The sequence below is a fragment of the Lepisosteus oculatus genome, chromosome 11 (genome assembly GCF_040954835.1).
Source record: "Lepisosteus oculatus isolate fLepOcu1 chromosome 11, fLepOcu1.hap2, whole genome shotgun sequence".
NCBI classification, from domain to species: domain Eukaryota; kingdom Metazoa; phylum Chordata; class Actinopteri; order Semionotiformes; family Lepisosteidae; genus Lepisosteus; species Lepisosteus oculatus.
The window spans coordinates 16,267,044-16,288,315 of record NC_090706.1 but is presented as its reverse complement, the minus strand read 5'-3'; the positions used below and the strand labels follow the sequence as shown (position 1 = coordinate 16,288,315).

Below are 21,272 nucleotides of genomic sequence, written 5' to 3'. Positions count from 1 at the left end.
CTTAACGTATTCGTTCCCACCGCAGTAGAAAGCAAAAAAACATTGTTGTAATACATATTCTCGCCGGGTGGTGTCATAAGAGTCTCCCGTAGGGATGAAGATTTTGTTTGTTTTCCAGATCATGAGCAGAAATATGGGACAACGACAAATGTGTTGAGGAAACATGGCAAAAAATATTGGAAACAATTTATGTTTATTTTCTGAACTCTTAAACACGGGCCCGTGGTTATTCCAGATCCAAAAATATTTTCAATTTAAAAAAAAACAACAAGATAAATGCGTGCAGAATCAGCCATAAAGTGTTTTGGACCCGGCGCAACCTCACTTTATGGTATCGATACTGAAAAGACATGCAATCATTGATATACGTACAAGTCACATAGCGATAATTCCTGTGAAAAGCAGCTGTTAGAAACTGATGAAACTAGGGTCTAATTTAACCCAGGAGGCCTAAACCTGCAACATATCTCAGAACACTTTGTAGATTCAGCAGATACATCATACACGCAGGGCGAAGCTTTGGGTGTCCCGAACAGGAACATTTCATTGTAATTAAAGGAGAGTGCTCTTCTTTCACTCGGCGCGACCCGATTTCCATTGTTCCTTAACACTTCCTGTCATTTTTGTCCACTAAAATGCTTTTCAGTCATCAGCTGAAGCGAGCTTGTTCTTCGGATAGCAGTACAGTACATACCTGTAGGTAAAGAGGTAAACGTGATATTTAATATATCGGCACATCTTAATATTTAATATTCCGGTGCCCCCTTTGTAAAGGCTCAGGGTAATTAATACATTCATAAAATCGCTGTTTGCTTCTAGGATAAGGAGGAAGAACGTGTTAATTATAGGTTATTTTCATAAAAGACCGTTTTAAACCATACAGCCCGATACATGTAATTTGGCCAAAAAAAAATTAATCAAGTTTTCACTGTGGGAAACGCACGCAATCTTTTCATGAAACAGAGAGATTAAACAAAATAGCTTTTACACCAATTTGCGTATCTTCTATTTCAAATTGGGATGAGAACATTTTCGTTTTAGAATTTAGCTTGGCATGTCAACCGTGCCTGGTGAAAAACAGTAAGATGACGGGATGTTCAGCGAGCGACTGCAAACCACGAAATATCGCTACATGGAAGCTGAGAGGCTGGTTCAAGAGAAAACACTTTCTTCGTGTCTCCTCGAAATGCCTGAGGGAAACTTTGGTGTTTATAATTTTTCGGTTCTGTATATTTTTTCAGATTAAGCGCTCGAAAATTCTCCAGCTACATCTTGGCTGTCGCACTTTTTGTATGTTTAGATAAACGTGTAAAAATATTTATATTTGTCAGGGAACAACAAGACCTTTTCTTGTATATTATTATTCTTGTTGATATTTTTACTATCTAGTATTTTAGCAGTTCTGACAGATAATAATTATTGATTTTTGTAATAATGGCCCGGCTTTATCCGTTTTAATATTGAAACCATTCTTCTTTTTTTCCGTCCGTTGCGGGGGCTGTTTCCGATCAAGGGAGACATGCGCTATGAATTTGTGACATTCGCCGCTGGCAGCCGGGGCCAGGGCCACCCAGTGTACCCCTTTGTCTCCCTCCGCTCTCTGGGGGTTCAGCCCGATTGCAGCCAGGAAGCGAGGAATCCCCGCGAGGAGCTGCGTCGTTTAATACAAACAGCCCGGGCCCTCATTTTCTAATGAACCGTCCTTCTCGCACACATCTGGAAGAGCGCGTCTGCCCAGCAAACATGTCTGGATAATGAGGGGAAAGATGAGCTTCGAGAAAAGAAAACAGGACTCCCTCTAGGTCCCTGTAAATAAACAGCAGGTATTTAAAAATGGCACAGCTCTTCTGTTGGACAGTTTATCCAATAAAACCGCTGTCTTAATTAAACTGACTGTGGTACATTTCGATAGCAGCAGTTCTTGATATTTCTGATTAGTTCAATTCGCGTTAAAATATTTCTTTGTGCGCTGGCAATTTATACCACTCCGTTTGCCTTTCCAACTTTTCGTTTCCACTTAAGTGGAATGTTTTTGAGGTTTGTTTTTTAAGGTTGGAGGCTTTTACTGTTTCAAAAGCGGGACCCTTCTGAAGTATGAGGAGTGATTCCTAAAGGTATTTCCTTACAAATAAGATAAACGCAAACCTGAGCTGAATTAAAACACAAAATGGGCTGAAAAAAATCACACTCAAATCAGCTACCCGCCCGTCTGCGTCATGCACAGTTCCATAAAACTGAAGTATTAAATACTGATTTTTAACGTAGTTTGTTTATTCATCCAGAGAAATATCCCAACAGATGTAATCGATTCTATATCTGGTCTTTCAATTCTCCCAAAAAACAAATATAATCTTTCTGCAGTTCAAATCTATAGCGCTTTTCATGAAAAAATATACCCATCCATATTTTGAACATGTAAACTCCCTATGTCAGATGGCTATCAGTACAATTAAATAAATACGACTGACCTGTGAGTATAATATTACCACCACCCCCCATTCCCCTGGCTCACTCCCTGCTTTTGCAACGTCTGCTCTTTCTGCCTTTACTCTGCCCGAGCGAGGATAGCTCGGTTTAGCCCGGGGATTCTCCCCCTTGAGTGAAATGCCCTAGTGTTCAGAGGCAGAGAGAGCCGGAGACTCCACTTTGCCAAGGACTCGGCTACACGTAGTTTACAGGTTATGTCCTGGCGCACCATGACAAAAGCCTTAGTCCGAAGTAGTGGAATCGCATCCCTTAGTCCTTCCAGTCTATTTTTTTCCCTTCTGAGGCTTCTTTCCAGAGGGGGGGGGCACACAAAAGAAAAACCTTGTTTGAAAGGTTTCAAGAAAATAACTCCAAGTTGTCTTTTCCAAACTGTGCATGCTCGTTTAGTATTTTATAAACTGCGCCTCTAGACCCGCAGGCAGAATGTTTCGCATTAAGATAAAGGGGAAATTAAACGGAAAACGAGAAGATTTTAAATGACAGGTATGGAAATTTGGGTCGTTAGTTTTTTGTGTGCCTAAATATTAAAAGATGTGCACGATAATTACCACAAATCTGGAGTGAATTAAATTCTCATTGAGCATCACTGTTGCCTCTCCTAATCCCTATCTCATTACCCTGTAACTCCATGTTATTGGCCTGATTAAAATTGTTCCGGTTCGTTTCTATGTGTTTATAATGATTGAGGTTAGAGTCAAACCCGGGTGGGCTCTTTCTTAAGCAACGCGATCACGAAGAAACATGCGCACCGAGCGATGCGAGTTGCCCCTGGTGTCAGTAGCCTTCAGCAGGTTTACACCAAATTTAACAGGATAACACCCTTTCTGAGCACTCCTAAAATCTTGCCTTAAAATGGTAATTAAAATGTAATTGATTAGGTACAGGTTACACTGTAATTTACAGGCGTAAACACCGAATTTGTGTTAAATTACTGTAAGCACGGGGTTTAAAAAAATTATTGCGGATAAAACGACAATAAAACACCCCATCTCGAGCGTGTAAAAGAATTTTAAAAACTGCATCTTTTGTATATCACTCGTTTCTCCAAGCACCTTGGCGTATTATAAATATGTTGCAGTCCATTTCAGGATATATTTAATAGAAAAGCAATAAAAGATATGTGTGCATAATACAAAAGGAAATAATCTGTCATATTAATTTGGCAATAATGAAGTCATGAGAAATTATTTAATTTAATGTCGGTTTTCCTCATCTCGCCTGGATTTTAAACCCTGGTTGCGTCAGTGCGACCCGAGCCAATTTTCCCCTGATTAATTTGAAATATCTGGAGAGACTCGAGAGAAGACGACATCCAGAACTTCTTTTTTTAACAGTGAGACCAGTAAACATATTGTTGAAAACCACTTTTTTTAAAAGATAATCAAAGTAATTAAACAGCTTCTGTTGTCAAATGTTTAAATTATTTACCTGAGCAGATCATAGGGATAACATTTGTGTTCCAGTTCAAAAAACGCAGCTGGGCTTTCGAACATTAATTAATTAATGGCTGATTTATGTGAAGCTTTCGTTGGTTTCTACAGCTATTGTTCAAAAACATTTTTGGATTTTGTTTTCAAAACGTATTAATGCGCAGAACATTCTTTTCCACCAACACGGGAATATCTGATATGAGTTTATTCAACAACGAATCAAAACTGTCTTTCTAGATTGCTCATTCTTGCTTTACTTTCAGATGGTCTTTTTGGATTTATTGCTATTTTTGTGTTGAATGAAAACCATACATTTCCGTTATGTGTAAAGCGATAAAATTGAAAATTAGTGTCACTGTGGACTGATTTTCCTAGCAAATCATGACAGTGATTTCAAAATAGTCATCTGGGTTTTCAGGATTGATTACCGGGATTTCATTTAATTATAAAAAATGGACAAAATATAAATAGTAGCATAAATATTATATATAAGTGAGTAGGAGAAAGTTGAGTTTTGATGTACTTCCTAATTTGTTCATTGAAATAATCTTGATTAAAATTGAATAAAATTTCAATATGTCAGAAGTGCACGTCTCCTAAATGCATATTTTCAATTCAAACGTGTGGAACAGAAGATTCTTGTTAATTTTTTTGCATTAACAAGCATGTCAAAGCAACTGAGCATGTCAAAGTGCTACTGCAATACTTTTTTTTAAGTAAAAACCGGAATTTTTTCACGAATGAATGAGACACGAATGCAAAGAATTTAGCACTGTTATTAGATCGATGTTTTTTTTCGGCGACAATGAAACCGTGGCCAATAAACACTAGAAATTTATGAGGGAGTTTTTCTTAGTAAACGTCCAGCCTTTGCATAGGCTCCGCGAGCGAACTGCTTTTTCTTTAAAAGGATTTCTTAAGATAAGGCAGCGCAGCCTATGTTACCAGGGACGCAGACTAAAGCTCTTAGCAGTATTTCAGTACCAGTACAAGGTGTGTGCCTTTCAGACAGGTGGTGCTCCTACGGTTGGCAGGAGGAGACTCGGTCTACAGTGGGATCTGTTACGTGGATTCCATTGGAGAAGCGCCTGAGATCCCAACAACTTCACAATTCCGCGATGACATCACGGTCACCTGACCCCAGCACAGTTACAATTACAAGAAAAAGAAAAAAAAGTTTTTTCGATCAGTGGAGAAGAGGGATGATGTAGACTCCTTGAAAGGTTCGATACATCTCTTTTCCTTCAATGTAGAAGTATTTGGTTCGTTGTGAAGCCTTTGAAAATACACGGGAGCCTTTTTTTTTTGGTCGGGGTTCGGAGAGACAAAGGTGGTTTCTCTTTTTAAAGATGTTGCGCATATTTTCTTAATGACCGTCTTGGCGGGGAGGGGAGGGGGTGTGTGTTTGTACACTTGACCAGCTACGCTATTTAGGGGGAATTCAAACTTCAAGACGGTCGGCTACTTGTAAGAATTTATTTTTTCACCCCGTTTTTTTTCTCCCTTCTGTCTTTATCTTCACTGAATGTCTCTCCCGCCTGTTGGCACAGGTGGTATTTGTTTCGCGGTTTGGATGATGACCCTGGACGCAGACTCGGCGTCGGATCCCACGGCGGAGCCCGACATTGATGTGGTCGGAGACGGCAGCAGGGAAGCGAGGAGACCCCAGCTCTGCCCACCTTTGGTGGAGGGAGCAGCCAGCGGCTTCCAGGGGGAGCGGGGCGCTGGGGTTGGGTCTCAAAAATGCCCGGGCGGCGAGAGAGACTTAGAGCTGCCAGCGGCTACCTCCAGCAGCCCCGCCGCGGTCAAGAGCAGCGCCCTGGTGAAGCCGCCTTACTCGTACATCGCCTTGATCACCATGGCCATCCTGCAGAGCCCCAAGAAGCGGCTCACCCTGAGCGAGATCTGCGACTTCATCAGCAGCCGCTTCGCCTACTACAAGGAGAAGTTCCCGGCGTGGCAGAACTCCATCCGGCACAACCTGTCCCTGAACGACTGCTTCGTCAAAATGCCCAGGGAGCCCGGCAACCCGGGAAAGGGCAACTACTGGACCCTGGACCCCAACTCCTCGGACATGTTCGAGAACGGCAGCTTTCTGCGGCGCCGGAAGCGCTTCAAGCGGCAGCACTTCAGGTTCGGCTTGCTGAAGGAGCAGCGCGACGCGGGCTCGCTGCCCAGCTTCACCTACGGGACGTACGGGCTCGGGGCCGCCTGCCTCCAGCTGCCGAGCTTGGACCTGTACCCCGTGGGATTCCACCCGCCTGCGCCCTGCGGGGCCGGCGGCCTCCCCCCGGCCGGCAGCATCCTCCCCGCGCTCTCCACCCTGTTCTCCAGGACGTCCGCCGCGGCGGGGGGCAAGGCCTTTCTCTCCCCTGCCCAGGCCCTCAAACCGGACTCCTCGCTCGGGGTGCCCCCGTTCCCCTTCGAGACCCTGACGGGCGGGGTGACCGCCCACTGCCCCGCTCTCTCCTCCGCGCTGGTGGGCGACACCCAGGGTCCCGCGTTCCTTTCCAGCGCGGTGCTCCACCACCCCTCGGCCTCCCCGCATCTTTTCAGCCTCCAGCACGAGTACCAGAAACTGCACCCGCTACACAGCGGCGGCCCCCTGACCAATAAACGCCTGCAGCAGCTGAGCGAAGCGCACAACTGCTAATTTCTGACAATAACTGTTTAAAAAAAAAACTCAGGTAAAAGCGTATCGGAAACAATTGGTTCGTTTTTTTGTTTGTTTGTTTTCCTTGGAGACTGGTATCGGTTTCGAAAACGGTGTTCGCTTTATTATACCGATTTAATTCTACGCCTCTTTTTCATTATTCTGAAAAGATTTTCAGCCGCCTTCCAGGTGTCTGTTTATTGGGCAAGTTATTTCTCTCGCCTTCATGACTTGTAAAGCTCCTGCTTATGCTAAACTTTCAATGCTAAATAATAAAGTTTTACATTTGAAAAGAGGATTTTAAATGCGGTCTCACGGCATTAAATATCTCTTCCAAACGTTTTTTTAAATAAAATGTCCATATTCTTAAGGATTCAAATACTATCGCTTCCCCGTTCATCGATGTTAATTAGTAAAGTTTTTTTTTAAAAACAAACTACCTTTTCATAACAACGAACGGCAATTCAAGGCGATTAATTGCATTTACTGGTGAATGAAGTGAGGATCATACCGTTTTAAACGTGGCTCTGGAATGTTTCTGACTTAGCTGTGCTGTCGGCGAGCAGTTAGTAGTTTTCTGGGCATTTTAAAAAATGACAGATGTGCTCGAAGTAATATTAAGAGCTTCGTGACAGCCGAGGAGTTTTTTTTAAATCTGGACTCAAACTACATTTTGGAAGACAAGAGGGTGTAGTGGTTAGATTCGTAAAGAATATGCCTGTATCGTTCTAAAATTCTGTTTTTCATTTATTTTATTATGAAATGCAATATATTATAAATCGGGGGTGAACCACTGAACGTGTTACATTGCTTTTAGGGGAGAGAGAGCTCTGGGCCTGGGTTTGACCTGCAACTGGTACAAAGCCTTCAGGCTCCCGATACATTCTGATGCTGTCGTTGCAGTACATTTCCTTAGTTACAGCGAGCAGACATCGTAAAACTACCTTTCTATTTGTCCAAATGTCATTCGAACACCTCCCCCACTCTTAACAAGTGTGGCGTACTCCATTTTCACATTTTATATTTCCCGTCTTAAATCTATCTCTGTCAAAATTACATAGAAGCCTTCGAAGATAAATTCACCTTTGACTTGAATTAATGATCTCACCCGAAAAACGAATCGCGTGTAAAGACACGAACTAAAACGACTCGTACGTGTACGTGTGAAAAAGACAGAACCTCGATATCTTTTAAACACGGCTCGGGTTCAGTGAAATTAATTTAAATGAATTCTTAAAGTGATCTCGATTTGAAAATATATTTCAACCTGTTCTAGAAGTTCTCCTCTAGGGAAACGTTGTTATTATCTAATCATACTCACATACACATGCATACCACGATACAATGATGTCTTCCCCTGTGCCATGTAGCTAGGCTCTTGAAGTGTCGGAACTCGAGGCTCTTAAACCCTCAGTGTTTACGAATTCTCTGTGCTGCGGTAGCTCCAGCTGACCCAGTCTGCGGTGCCACTCTGTATCAACCCATAACCTGAAGTGACAAACAGCTGTGCGTGTCTTCAAAGATGTCTGAAACATTTACAGTAAATACTCTGGGGCGAATAGCTGGGGCAAAGTCCCTAATCAGCACGAACTTTAAAAAAAATCCCAGAAATTAGGCCACACCGTTCAGAAACGTGCCAAACTAAAGGGTTTAAAGCAACCGGACCGTCACTAATTATCGGCGGTCCTTTACATTAATTACTTTTAAGAGGCGATTAGACCAGTCCCTTTTCAGCCAATGAAGGGTGAAAATATAAACTATATCGATTATCTTTAAAACGATATGTCTACATGTAAAGGTTGAGAATCACGTTTTCTCTTGAGTCGTTTGTTTTGTTTGGAAATGAATTGTCCGTGCGCTTTGCTTTATGTGGTGCTTTGTACTGTGTTGCTGTCTAAAAGCGCAACTGACCATGCTTAGTTTGTAAAAACCCCGGTAAGGTGAAAATCAGTCCGGGTAAATAACTATACAACTAAGGGGCATGTCGTTACTCCTTCTTTGCATATTGTGATAGCTCTTTTAAAACGTAGTAAGAGAGTGACACCGAAGAGCGGTGCAGTCATAACTTTGCCATTGGGAAACCTGGAATACCTAGTTAACATGACAGATGACAGCCCGCCGTTCTTACCCACGCGTGTTTCTTAAGCAGCAGCCAAAAGCTGTGATTGACAGAACATTCCAAGTCCAGCTCGCCGTCGCGGTGAAGTGAGATTCGACCCAGTCTTTTAAGAAAGCGACTTCAGTCTTAATTAACAGATATTAAGACAGCCTTTGTTACAATGTTACGGGTCACTTTTTCTAAGCGTTTCTGACCTTTCTGCTTCGACTCCCTTGACACGTCACCGCGCAGGTGTTAACAGCTAGGGATCGCATTTCGGGTTTTTTTCATAAAACGCTCTAGACAATACCACATTTTGACTTCTTTTTTTCCCTATTTTTTAAAATTTAGGTAACTACTCACACTTAATCGCAGCTAGTTTTCGAATTGTCATCTGCGACGTTGCCAAGTCAGGACTTCCGTGACTTTCTCCGGTATCTCACCTACTTTATTGTAACTCCACATCCGTAAACCAAATCGTTGTAATCAAGCGGTCAGTTAACAGATGTGTTGAGTTTTATCTTGGAATTCAGCATCAGGACAGAAATAGCAACAAGAAGAAACAAACCGCCACTACAGATTTGTATTATGTTTTGAGAATTAAATCCAACCAAATTAAAAAACACATCCTCTTTACGATAACACTCAATTTATCAAATAATGTGAGCTGGGTCACTGCGTAGAACTATTATCAGGACATTGGCAGTCCAAAACTATAGAGCACGTGTTGACTTGTGTGAGGAATAATTAGATTATACGGTAATCAAAGTTTGAATAATAATATTAAAGATCACGTATTTGATGTGCGACTTCAGGTCGTCAGAAATCGCAAGGCCAACCTTTCTGAGGCGACTGGATTTTCAGATCAGGAATATATCTCATGGCTTTGGATATCTTTGGAAAGCAGTGTTTACGATCTGTTCCCTCACACTGCAGGACAGGATCCTGACTCAATGTATATTAAATAACAAGGTATCAAACGTCTAATACTGGCACGTATTGTTCCGATTCACACTGCATTTAAACAAATAGACCGAATTATAGTAACTTAAATAGGCCAAATATATAAATATTACCCTAACAACAACAAAAATAACGGCGTTCTTATTGATTACAATTTCATACTTTTTATGTAAGAGCCTATATAGTGGTACCTGTTTGTATTACTCGTACAGAATCCCCGAATATCAACGCTTTTAAAAAAATAGCAATATTTCATACAACAGGCGCTGGCTACGCTACGGCATAAATCATGATTATTTAATAAAGTTTATTTTTTCAATAACCCAAGCGGCGCATTTAATTTCAGGCGATGCATTTAACAACTTTTTTTTTACTTCAACCACAATATGACATTATTAGTACCAGATATTTATTTTTAATACAGTTTAACATTCTGGGGTACGAATGATACATTTAAGACATCAGATTTTTATTTCAGTGGAAAGGACAAACAGCCAAGTAACATTTACTGAAGTCATGGGAATCGTTATAATAGGAACTGCACTGGAGGGAATAAAGTTTAGGTGTTGCCTCCTCATGCGAATCGAGGCGAAGAGATAAATAGGAGAGGTCGCAATTCAAGGGCATGGAACTACTTATTTTTCACACGGCTGCAGTCCGATAAAAGCAGCAGACTTCAGACTCATGCATGAATTTGTCCTGATGCAAATAACATTTCCTTTTTCTAATTTGATTAGAATCCCTTGGGAGTTTTATCTTTTTTTGAACGAACAGGCACCACTTAGGACAGCGAATGAACCTTTGTATACCCGAACAGGAGATTTCCTAACTCAGCAATTGTAAAACCAGAGGCACGCACATCTTACAAGCCAGACACCCTTCGTGTTGTCTCTGTCACCTGTGTGCAATATAAAATAATGGTTTATAATGAAATCTAACACATCTGTGCTTCAGCAGTTGAACAATGCTTTGTATTTGTTATTCAGTAACAAAATTGCTTCTAATGCCATTCCCCAAATTATGAATGAAGGGCCCTCTATCTGGATGATAGTCTCCAACAGGACCTACCCGCTGCCTCAATCTGTTCACACTGCCATTATAAAATACAAAATCTAATTACTTGGATGCTAGCAATAAGGCAATATCCTGTAAAGTGTCTTTACATCTTCATTGTTTGGTGAAACGTTCTCCAGTTTGTGAGTAAATGTGTTTAAGCCGCACTACCCCATCCAGGGGAATCCAGACTCCTGTTTTAACAGGAAAGGCTCAGGCAGAAGGGAATTCCTCCAGAGTTTCACACGGAATATGGGATTTAATTACAACTCTGGGTTCCCTGCTTCAGGAGAGTGCCGGTGTTCTCTCCGCCACACTCCAGCCGCTGAAGGGCTCGGCACTGGACGGTGGGTTGTGTGGAAAGTTCAGTGGCTTCCTATGACGATCAATCACTGTGATGAGACAGAGGTGTTTTTCCGTACTGATTGGGGTCTGAAAGCGCTAGCCCTTGACTGCAAAGAAAGACAGATGATACATCATGAATAATCATTTTTAAAATCTTTGTTGCTACAAAGTGAATCCCATTATTGTTGCACTTAAGATCTCCTTACCCGCACCACAGTGAAAAGTTGGCATGAATCAATTAGTCTTCTATGGAATAGAGGCATTGCTGTGCACATTAAGTACCTAATGACAGCCACACATGTGGAGGACTTGGCTGCACAGGTAAAGCATATCTTTTAATCTTCAATGTTAATTTTTTACTCCTTAATAAAGGATGGACGCCACAGGGAAACACAGTCTAAATGTATAGCTGTTTCATGCAAATACCCACTGAAGATTAGACTTCTGATCCGAGAAAATTATTGGTTTATGTATGTAATAATCAGATAAGGAGCAAAATAACAGGAGTTATTGTCATAATATTTCAAATGTAGGGGGTATAACAAATATGGGCTTTGAAGTGGCTCTTTGTTTAACTGAAGCATGACTGATGCTCTTAATTAAGCAACTGGTAGTTTAGAGTTCTGGACCCTTTTTATCTTTGTGACAGGAGAGGTTGTGCTAATGATTTGACAGCAGGTGGAGCTGGGTGAAAGAATGATCCTGTCTCTTAGCGCGTCAAAGGCTTGGAGACCCTAGCTCCTGACACATTTTCTCTGTATCGCTGAAAACGTGGGACATTCAAAGAGCTGGAACTCGGTGTATCTTCTTCTGCTGAGTCTTCTGCACTTTGATGTTGCCTTAAAAGGTCACAATTAATAAATTGCAAGGCAACCTCACAGAGAGGGGAGTAAGTTTTCAATGAGAAAGATATTTCAGAATCCGTTGGAGTGAACCTGCTTCTGAGAGACTGAAAGAAACGGAGAAGTCTTTCAGAGGAAGATAGAATCGGCCAAGAGTCAAGTGGAGAGAAGGCCACTCAGGTGTGTCAGGAGTGGATAACTAGGCATCGGGAATTTCGTGTTCAGCCGTGTTCTGTGCTGAAAGGGAGGGTAAATACCTGCCAATTCTTAAACAGGAGACAGGGAGAGACGAACGAAGAGAGATGCTGCAGCTGACCAAACAATAAGAGCAACAGAGCCTTTTTGTGCTCTGTTTGTGTACTGGGAGGTACAGGAACAGCACACTCTCCTCAAATTAGAAGTGAAAGGGGAGTTGTCTAGATGCACATCGTTTATAACGCTGTTGCATTTATCATCTCTAGTGTGTTTCTGTTTGTTTTTTTCCTCTCGTAGGGTGAACATTTTTACAAGACTCCAGCTTTTTTGATGTTGGAGCTTTATAAACGTTTTGACTCGCAGTGGGGTTATCACCACAGCGCTTTGTCTGCGGGGGCGGGAAATGACAAGAAGTGGAGTGATGTCGTAGATGAAACTGTTTGCAGTCTTCTAAAAAAAGCTCTTTTTGAGAGGTTCTCAAAAAACCTCACTTTTTATTTTTAGCTTGCCTTTGGCATAAAAACAGTGTTTCTTAATAAGAATCCAAGGACCCTCAAACGTTCAGAAGACAAACCTTTAGCCCCTTACAATCTAACAGTTCGCTCGGACATCAGATCTTCTCCGACAGCTGTCACAGTGCAGGCCCACAGCTCTGTTTTACATTTTAATAATTAATGCAAACTTAATTTCTTATGATTTCTTATTTTGATTTAATCTCATTTTGTGTGACATGTCTCACAGCAAGAGGGGGTTATCCACTTAATTTATTAAAGACAAGAATACAAGAGGACAGTGACACAAAGATGGCACGCATATTATATCCATGTAAATTTGTACATTCACAAGGACTGTGGGGAGAGAGAAGAGACAAATGTTCTGTCACAACTTGTATTATTAGTAGCAGTGCTTTGTTTTATGTAACATCATTAAAAGAAATCATCTCAAAGCTCTTAAATTATTTACAGATACTGTGAGTTGTTTTAATGGGTTATTCGTTCTTACCCAGGCTGTAGAAATGTATAATTAGAAGGAAATCATACATGAGCAGTTTGAAAAATAAAATGAAGAAAATTAGCGGTTATAACTTAATTGAGACCAGCAATTTGGTGCATCAATACTCTTCTGTTTGGAGGAATGTGAAAAGTCTTTCATATTCTAGTGTAATCCTGCAGGGTGGTCTACATGGGGAACCGTGATCTGTCATTGTGTTTAACCAGTGTTTAATGGATTTGCTTGTCAGTTTTTTTTCAGTTGCGTAAACTTTCTGCAGTTGGAAGTGAGAGAAGTGGTTGTGTCAGCGACAAATCTGCAGAGGAGAGATCTCTCTGAATGGCCAGGGTTCGGGTTCTGCAGCTGTCTCGCGTTGCCGGTAGGATGTGTGAGTTTTTGAAAGACTTTTTGAATTCGGTGTGACACTTCACAGTAGCCCTGGACTCCTGATATTGTTCAAAAGTCACCAGGAACAGCGTGGGCTGGGCGTGATGGGAAATCAAAACTTGTCCTGGGATGAGCTACACATTCCCCTCAAAGGGAAGAATCACTGTCCAGATACACTCAAATGCTTCCCAGCCAAGAAAAGCTTGGAGTACACGATGCAAAATGTGCCCCCAATAGAGACTTAATACTGAGCAGCAGATGTGATGTATGATGGAAGTTTACTCTCATGTCATTTCTAATTTCTAAGCATATCTCCTTATCTCTGCATTGGAGTACATTTGCAGAAAATAAACAAAATAGCAAGTCATGTATAAGCAGCTTTCTGGAAAGTTTGGGTTCCATCTACTCCATTCTGTGCCAGCAGGGAGAGCAATAAAAAGCCATTTAGTTACCTCTTAATCCAGCCATCCCCACGCACTCCCCTGGCCCGCTGCAGATGAGCACTCTGGCCAAGCAGTTTGAATCTCAACCAAGGGCTCAGACCGGCTGTACTGTCTCTCCATGAGTTTTTTTTTCTGTAGGTCTGCTTCAGCTTTATTTATTTAGATGTTCATTTGCCGAGAGCCCTGCTGTTTTTGAACAAAGCTGCCTGAAGATGCACTGAGCACATCTGTGTGATTCACAGACGCCAATCACAAAAGAGAGCAGCGAGCCTCACACACGCCAGTTTATGATTTGCTCAGGCCTAATGCACCTTGACGGAGTTGTTGGTGTGACACAGGGTGGCACTCCACGGCTGTGCAAGTAAAAGTGAGAAAACTGGACAGCCCCTTTGCTCTTACCCGAGCACAATTTATTACTTTAATTGCAGGAAAGTTCTGTGTAAAATATCAACCTGTTCATTGATGAAACCGGTTCTTGTCGGCACCCTGTCAAGATACTCCTCACACCCATAGGGGACACCAGACACCTGTCACAGAGATTGACAAAGGCTTTCTTCTTGCTGGATGCTCCTAATGATTGTGGCCGGACTTATGTATTTATATTTCTGCAACTCTGAATTCAATTACTGCAAAATGAGAAATGCGCAGAACAATAGCCTTGTGTAGATTATGATTTGCAATGATGCTAGAGCCCAGCTTCCAACAGCCACCCACGGACAGACAATTGTTTTGCTGGCGATCAGTCTCTCTGTATTTGCAATTTACTCAGTTCAGAAATCTCGCTGTGCAGAGTCTGTGCAGCCATTAAAATAATAAAAAAAGCCACAAACAATAAATTTATTAGAGTGCATTGTCAGATAGCAGCGTAGTTTAGGAACAGACCCCCCTAGGAGCTTTCATATGACTGTGACATATAACAGGAAAGCCACCCAGAAAGAGAATGAGATCATCGCAGAGCCATGCAGAGAGAGAGGGAGATAAAGTGGTCCTCGCCTTGCTGGATACCTCTTCCCACACACATACTGGACAGCTGAAACCTTGTCACTGATGGCATCTTGATGTCCATTCCCTCCACTTCTGTTTCAGAACAAAAAAAACAAGGAAACAAACAAACAAAAAAGCTCTGGCAGCTGCCTTCTTTGTCTATTGCTTAATTCTCCAAAGTGCGAATGTTTCCAATCAAGACAAGGATATTTAAAAAAAAAAGATTCCTTTTGCTTACTGCTGCTTTAGACAGGGTGTGAGTCAGTGCAAAGATTCCCCCTAATGCCAAAAGCACTACCACAGGCGAACAAACCCTCTTTCTAAATTGCTGCACAACACATCAATCAACTCAGTGCTTTCTTCCTAATCATACGGTGCCCTGCTCTGCAGCAGGCACTGCCCGCTGGATTAACGAGGATCTGCCAGACCAGTTATCGAGCTAATGGGGTGGCTGCTCCTTTTGCTATGGTGGTTTGGTTTTTTCCAGAACGTGGCTGTGCCACCACGGGCTGGGCCTGGTCTCGTTAAAAACGGAGTGGACAGGAATAGCAAGGCTTTGATGGAGCCCTGGCAATCGTGGAACTGCGCTTTATTGATCGCGTTTCGGCTTTGACAGCCACGACGCGGTCCTCTCCGTCGGCAAAGATCTTGCCAGAGCGTTGTGCACCGAGGCCAACAGGGGGCATCTGTCTCTGCCCGTCTCAGCAAGTCCTGGAAGATCAAGCACTAGAGCCGTGCCTGCTAGAGTAGTTAGCTAGCATGACGGCTATAGGAGTAAGCTGGACCAAGCTGGAGTAATGCAGAATGCATACGGTAGGGTAATAGTTCTGAATTCTGGCTCCTGTGTCTGCTGGTTTGTGGGTCCTTAATCATTTGTGCTGATTGGCGCTTGTAACAGATCTGCTTGCTGGTTTAGACTTTTTTTCCTCCCTCAGTCATTAGTTTCAAAATTACCCTTGTTAAAGTACATTACAGTATCTCCAACAACTTCAGCACATACAACTCAATCCCATTGCTCACCGACTTGCTCATTAAGAATTTACTCCATTATTTCTGGCTAAACAGCTCTTAACAGCTGATCGTTTTTATGAGGAACAGCGGCTGGTGGAGTTGACACTGTATCAGACAACAGTGAGACAGTGTCTGTCCTTCATCTTGAATCCAATTGGCTCTGTTTCAGCTCACACACCTGAATGAGGCAGACTTGTAACTCACTCAATCAAACAGTGTTTGTACCAAGTACACATCTTGTGCTGCTACTTTTACAGTTTACAGGAAGTACGTTTTATAAAAAAAAGAAATAGACAGTATCAAATAGAAAATGGAAATAAATTAGCCTTTGATTAATCTTGGCTGAAACGAAAACCAGAAGACACAGGGGTTACCCAGAACTAGGATTGAGAACTGCTGTTCTGGGGTATTATTTCAAGGCCTGTGTGCAGAGGAAAACTAAACCAGCTAGCAGATCAGTTACTGGCAGCAGAAAGAGGGGTCCCGGGGTTGAGAATCTCAGCAGTAAGGCATACCAGGAGCAGAACGGCGTCCTTAACTCTTCAGTGCCTGCTGGGCCGTCCCATTCCTTGGACAGCGTGTCGATGCATGTCTTCTTGTCTCCCCCCCTCCTTCTTTTAAAGAAGACAAGATCTGTCTCTCCCTGCATCCTACGTCCACCCCCCCGCGCTTCATTTCCATATCGTTTCATGCCGGCTGTGTTCTCCCTCTTGGCACCAGTTTCATTCGCGCCAGCCTATACAGCCATAAAGGTTTTTGCGTATTCCTGTTTGACCGTCAATTTTGTGCGTGGCATTTTGTGACAAGTTTGTCACGTGTGGCACTTTATTTGCATGTCATTCATTCATCCATCCATTTCCCAAACTCTTCCTCGAATTAAGGGCTGCAGGGGAGATGGAGCTTATCCCAGCAATGGGCGCAAGGCAGGATACACCCTGGACAGGACAACAATCCATCGTAGGGCACACACAGACACACTCACACCAGGGTCAATTTTTTCTAGAAGTCAATTCTGATAGTGTGTCTTTGGACTGTGGGAGGAAGCCGGAGCACCTGGAAGAAACTCATACAAACATGGGGAGAACATGCAAACTCTACACAGACAGCACACTGTGTCTGGAACCCAGGGCCTCAGCGCTGTAAGGCATCAAGGCTAACCAGCGCAGGGCACATCATATAAAATGGAAATACCTGCTTCTATGTATAGGATATGTATTAGCTCAGGCTAAGTGCCTAAAGGTCAGGTTTTGAAAGACTGGGATGGCTCATAAAGAAACATACGGAGATTCGTACTGGATTCGAACTTAAAGAAAAACCTCCTCCCCTTACAGGCTCTGCTTTAACAGAGTTTCCTTACAAACACACTCTGCCAATCCAGCCAGCCACCCAAACTGTTACAAAGTTTCACTGTATATCAACTCCTGCTTTGGTGGTCCCTGGTGCAAGCAGCATTAATTCAATTTATTTTTTTTTTAAAGAGCGAAACGCAAAATTGTTCCTAATGCTCTGCAGCTAGAGGGGGGTAATTTGTGGCTTTTGGCTGAGCAAGCTCAGCTCTTAATTCAAAAAAGCTGGTCTGGGAGTTTTGCATCCAACACAGAAAGAGGATGCCTAATTTTAGACCGTATATGAAAAAAAAAAACTAAAAAGACAATTTAAGATAGCAAGGTTTAAAAAATGGTGACTTTACTGAGCTTCAGCTGGATGGTTTCTATCATGAATGTTGTCCTTTCCAAGAAATAATATTTGTTCATTCTTTTTCATATTTTTACATTTATTTTGGGAATGTCTTTTTAAATTTTTAAATAAGAGCCTTGTTAAATACACTGAAAATGAGTTCCCGAAACAGCAGCAGGGACTTATAGAGGAGTAGATGATTTTCTTTGACAAAAAGGACAGTGCTGTTATTCTGCTCTGGTCGTTCTTTTCATTCAGCCCTCCTGAAATTTTAAACTCGGCCATGCTATGTTAAAATTCGCACTCCCTGAACGCAATAAACCGGGCCATATCTCTCTTCTCTCTTCCAAGCCTGTGGTGTTAACAACAGTCTTCTGTACGGCAGTCTGCATCAGGCCCTGTGTGATGCACTGGGCCAAACAGGGAGATGCAGGGCATTTCTATGCCTGTGCATGTTTATACAGTATATTTTGTAGTTAGACTAGGAGCCTCATTCTCACACAGAGAGAGCTCTCAGGTAACAGGAGCAACCCGTCCTCATCTGTGTTGTTGGAGTCAATCCCCTGGGATCCTCAGGAAAAACACCTTGAGAATCCAACATCAAGGACTATGCAGTACCTCCATGTGAGCAACACATGTGGAACCGTTCATGGTGATCCCACATGTTAGTGCCTGCTCCTTTCTGAGCTCCGTGTTTTCTCCATGTTCCTCACCATGTGCAGTGCTGTTCAGGACAGGGCCAGCCGTTAGAAGGCCTCAGTATTGGTAGCTGTTGTTTTTCGCTGCTGTGCTGAAGTCATCATGATTGGCATCAGTTCCTCTCAGTTTGGATCGGGCCACCACAGCACAGTCTCATTTTAATTAACACTTAGCTCTGAGCTGGAGCCCACATTGCATAGTGCTGGCCATACTCTGCTGAAATAAATCAAGCTCAACGCGGTCGGCTTTCCTTTCAGAGAATGGGTACCATTGGCCAGATGTTTAAATGCCATAAAAAAGCTTGTACATAAATTTATATAAAAATCAGTTTACCGGGAAAGGGGTAATAGTGGAGCCTTAAAGACAAAAGGCTTTCGGTAAGAGACGTGCCTCTTCCCCATTCGGCACTCGATCTGAGTGGCTGGGGTTTGGAGCTGTGAGCCGAGACGTGAAAAACACACATCTGGTCTGTTCCCAAAATCGAAGGGCAGAACACAAACTAACTGGGGATTCTAAACGTAAAAAGCAGAAACGTCCATTACCGCTACAGTCTGAGAGGGAGATCAGTTCCACCCCGAACCAAACGAATCATGAAAAGATGCAGGACTGCGAACCAGGTGGGGTCCAGTGTTGTTTTAGGCTGCTCTTGTGTGTGTGTACACATGCGTGTGTTTGTGTGTGTCGATATACAAGCGTGTGCAGGTCTATCACCCCCTGTATGTCATCACAGACCGGTGTGTGCAGGCCTAGGGAGGGAGGGGAGTGGGAGTGGGTTGCTTTCATCCGCCTTCCTGCTAGTTTGCTTGTAGCGACCTTGGAATCTCATTCAGGCATTTTGTGTAAAGTATAACAAATTGGCCACACCTCCCCCAGCTCCTCTGACTCTTTATGAGGAAATGCCTCCTGTTTTCAGGCATAAGCGCACCTGCACCCCATTCCCACTTGTAACCTGACAGAGCATGGAAAAAGTAACTTTATACTGCCTTTGGCCCAGAGAGACGGGCGAAAGGACAGGACGGTGGCAGGGACTGTGCCAGGCTCAACCTGGAGGTTACGGAGCACAGCACAAGTAAACTTCACTTCTCTTTGACGGGGACCAGCACAGCACCCAGAAAGTATCTGGAAAAGATTTCTAAGGGAAATAGCTCTATTAAGAAAAATGTTAGTCTTGCAAAACCCTTTTCTGATGGAGACATTGATTCATGGGCTGGGGAAACTGGACCGAACTGTCACAAATCGCACGCAAACACGCAGGTATCTCCACATACCCAGGCGCACTCCACACCGCACATACTCGTCCATTAATTGATACCACGCTCCTTCCTATTTAAACCGTCTCTCCTCCATCTGTCCTTGCTCACCATTAAGACTTTTTCTCACTTAGAGCTACTCAACCCTTCCATCCTGATTTTCTCTCGACCTTTTGGTAACGACCTTTTGCTTCACGTTCAAGACTCCTCTCTCGTCTAACGATTTGGATACCATGGGTTTGTTTTCGGATTTTAGTCCAAGCACCTCTCTGGTGCTTGGACGAAACTCTGTTGCTGGACCAAACTTAGGTTGGTCCAGCTACCAACCTAAGTTTGGGCTTTACAGACACGAATGAGCCAAAGTGCAGAGGTCAGGAGGCACTTCTGAGTCAATTTCGCTGTTGTGTAACAGGGGCATCTGAGCATTAATCCTAATGGTGTGGAAATGCTACATTTCCTGCCCCCTGTGACCTCGGAGAAGTGGCGGCAGGTAGCAGAGGATTAAAACGCTGTCTTTGTCTCTGTGAGTGGGGCTCCAGGGTAAAATGTCTTCAGATTTATTCCTCAGGCGCCCTCGCTCCTCTAACCTGGACCACAATTCCGACGGCATTCCTGACTCTGGCAGCAGTGTCTCCCCGGAGTTCCATATAAAACACCGGCTCTGGGTTCTGCATTTCTTCTTGTGTTTTTGGAAGAGTAGAGACCATGAAAAATGTGAGGGCAATCGGAGGTCTCCGAGTTGTGTTAAAGAATGTAAAAGAAATATATGCATGTACACTATGTCTTGGAAACTTAACACACTTTCTAGTATAGAGGCATCTCAGTCTATAAATTTTTCTGGGCAACGTTTCACAGTTGTTCACTCGTAAAAGTTTGACAGGTGCTGGAAACCTAAAAGAGGAATTTAAGGTGGACGAAAAACATAGCGTTTGATTTCTCTAAACCTCTAATTCAAATATATTCTTTTCAAACCCCATCTGCAAAATAATACTCCTACTTCCACGACAAAGGCCACTCCCGTTTTGCAAGTTGTAATCAGCTCAGCTTTTTTTGTTATTCAAGACCGCAGTACTTATTTGCAGATGTTTAATATCATCTTTAAGTACACATAAAAAAAGCAAACCCCTGGGCAAACCAGCAGGCCTTTTCATGTGTTTGCAGCCCTTATTCTTTCAGAATAAAAAGCTGTCACACAAGCCGAACTGCATCAGGTGATCTTAACCATCTGCATACAGCAGGGAGAGTGAGGGAATAACTGTGAGGGACTGAGAGAGAGAGTGAGGGAATGAGAGAGTGTGAGGGAATGAGAGAGAGAGTGAGGGAATGGGAGAGTGTGAGGGAATGAGAGAGAGAGTGAGGGAATGGGAGAGTGTGAGGGAATGAGAGAGAGAGTGAATTAGAGAAAGGGAATGAAATGAGAGAGTGAGGGAATGAGAGAGAGAGGGAATAAGAGAGAGAGTGAGGGAATGAGAGAGAGAATGAGATGAGAGAGTAAGGGAATGAGAGAGTGAGGGAATGAGTGAGGGAGTGAGGGAATGAGAGAAAGGAAATGAGATGAGAGAGTGAGGGAATGAGAGAGTGAGGAAATGAGAGAGGGAGTGAGGGAATGGGACGGAGTGAGGGAATGAGAGAGAGAATGAGATGAGAGAGTGGGGGAGAGTTAACTGTGGGTGGTGGACAAAGACAGAGAGAGAGGGAGAGAGAAATGCTAATTTATAATCTACTAATTGGAAACATCTCTCCTCTGCACCTGAACTGCATTCCG

The 21,272-nt window shown here is 43.0% G+C and overlaps 1 protein-coding gene across 2 annotated transcripts; it reads left to right on the top strand.

Annotated features, from left to right (window-relative positions):
* Nucleotides 1–5,091: 5,091 nt before the first annotated feature.
* Nucleotides 5,092–6,865, top strand: foxd7 (forkhead box D7). Of its 2 annotated transcripts, none has more exons than XM_006631597.3 (2): nt 5,092–5,140; nt 5,468–6,865. In XM_006631597.3, the coding sequence occupies exon 2, from the start codon at nt 5,491–5,493 to the stop codon at nt 6,568–6,570; it is 1,080 nt and encodes a 359-aa protein (XP_006631660.2). In that variant the 5' UTR covers nt 5,092–5,140; nt 5,468–5,490; the 3' UTR covers nt 6,571–6,865. The 2 variants fall into 2 exon arrangements, with proteins under 2 accessions (XP_006631660.2, XP_015204473.1); XM_015348987.2 differs by having other exon boundaries at nt 5,100–5,247.
* The last annotated feature ends 14,407 nt before the right edge of the window (nt 6,866–21,272 follow it).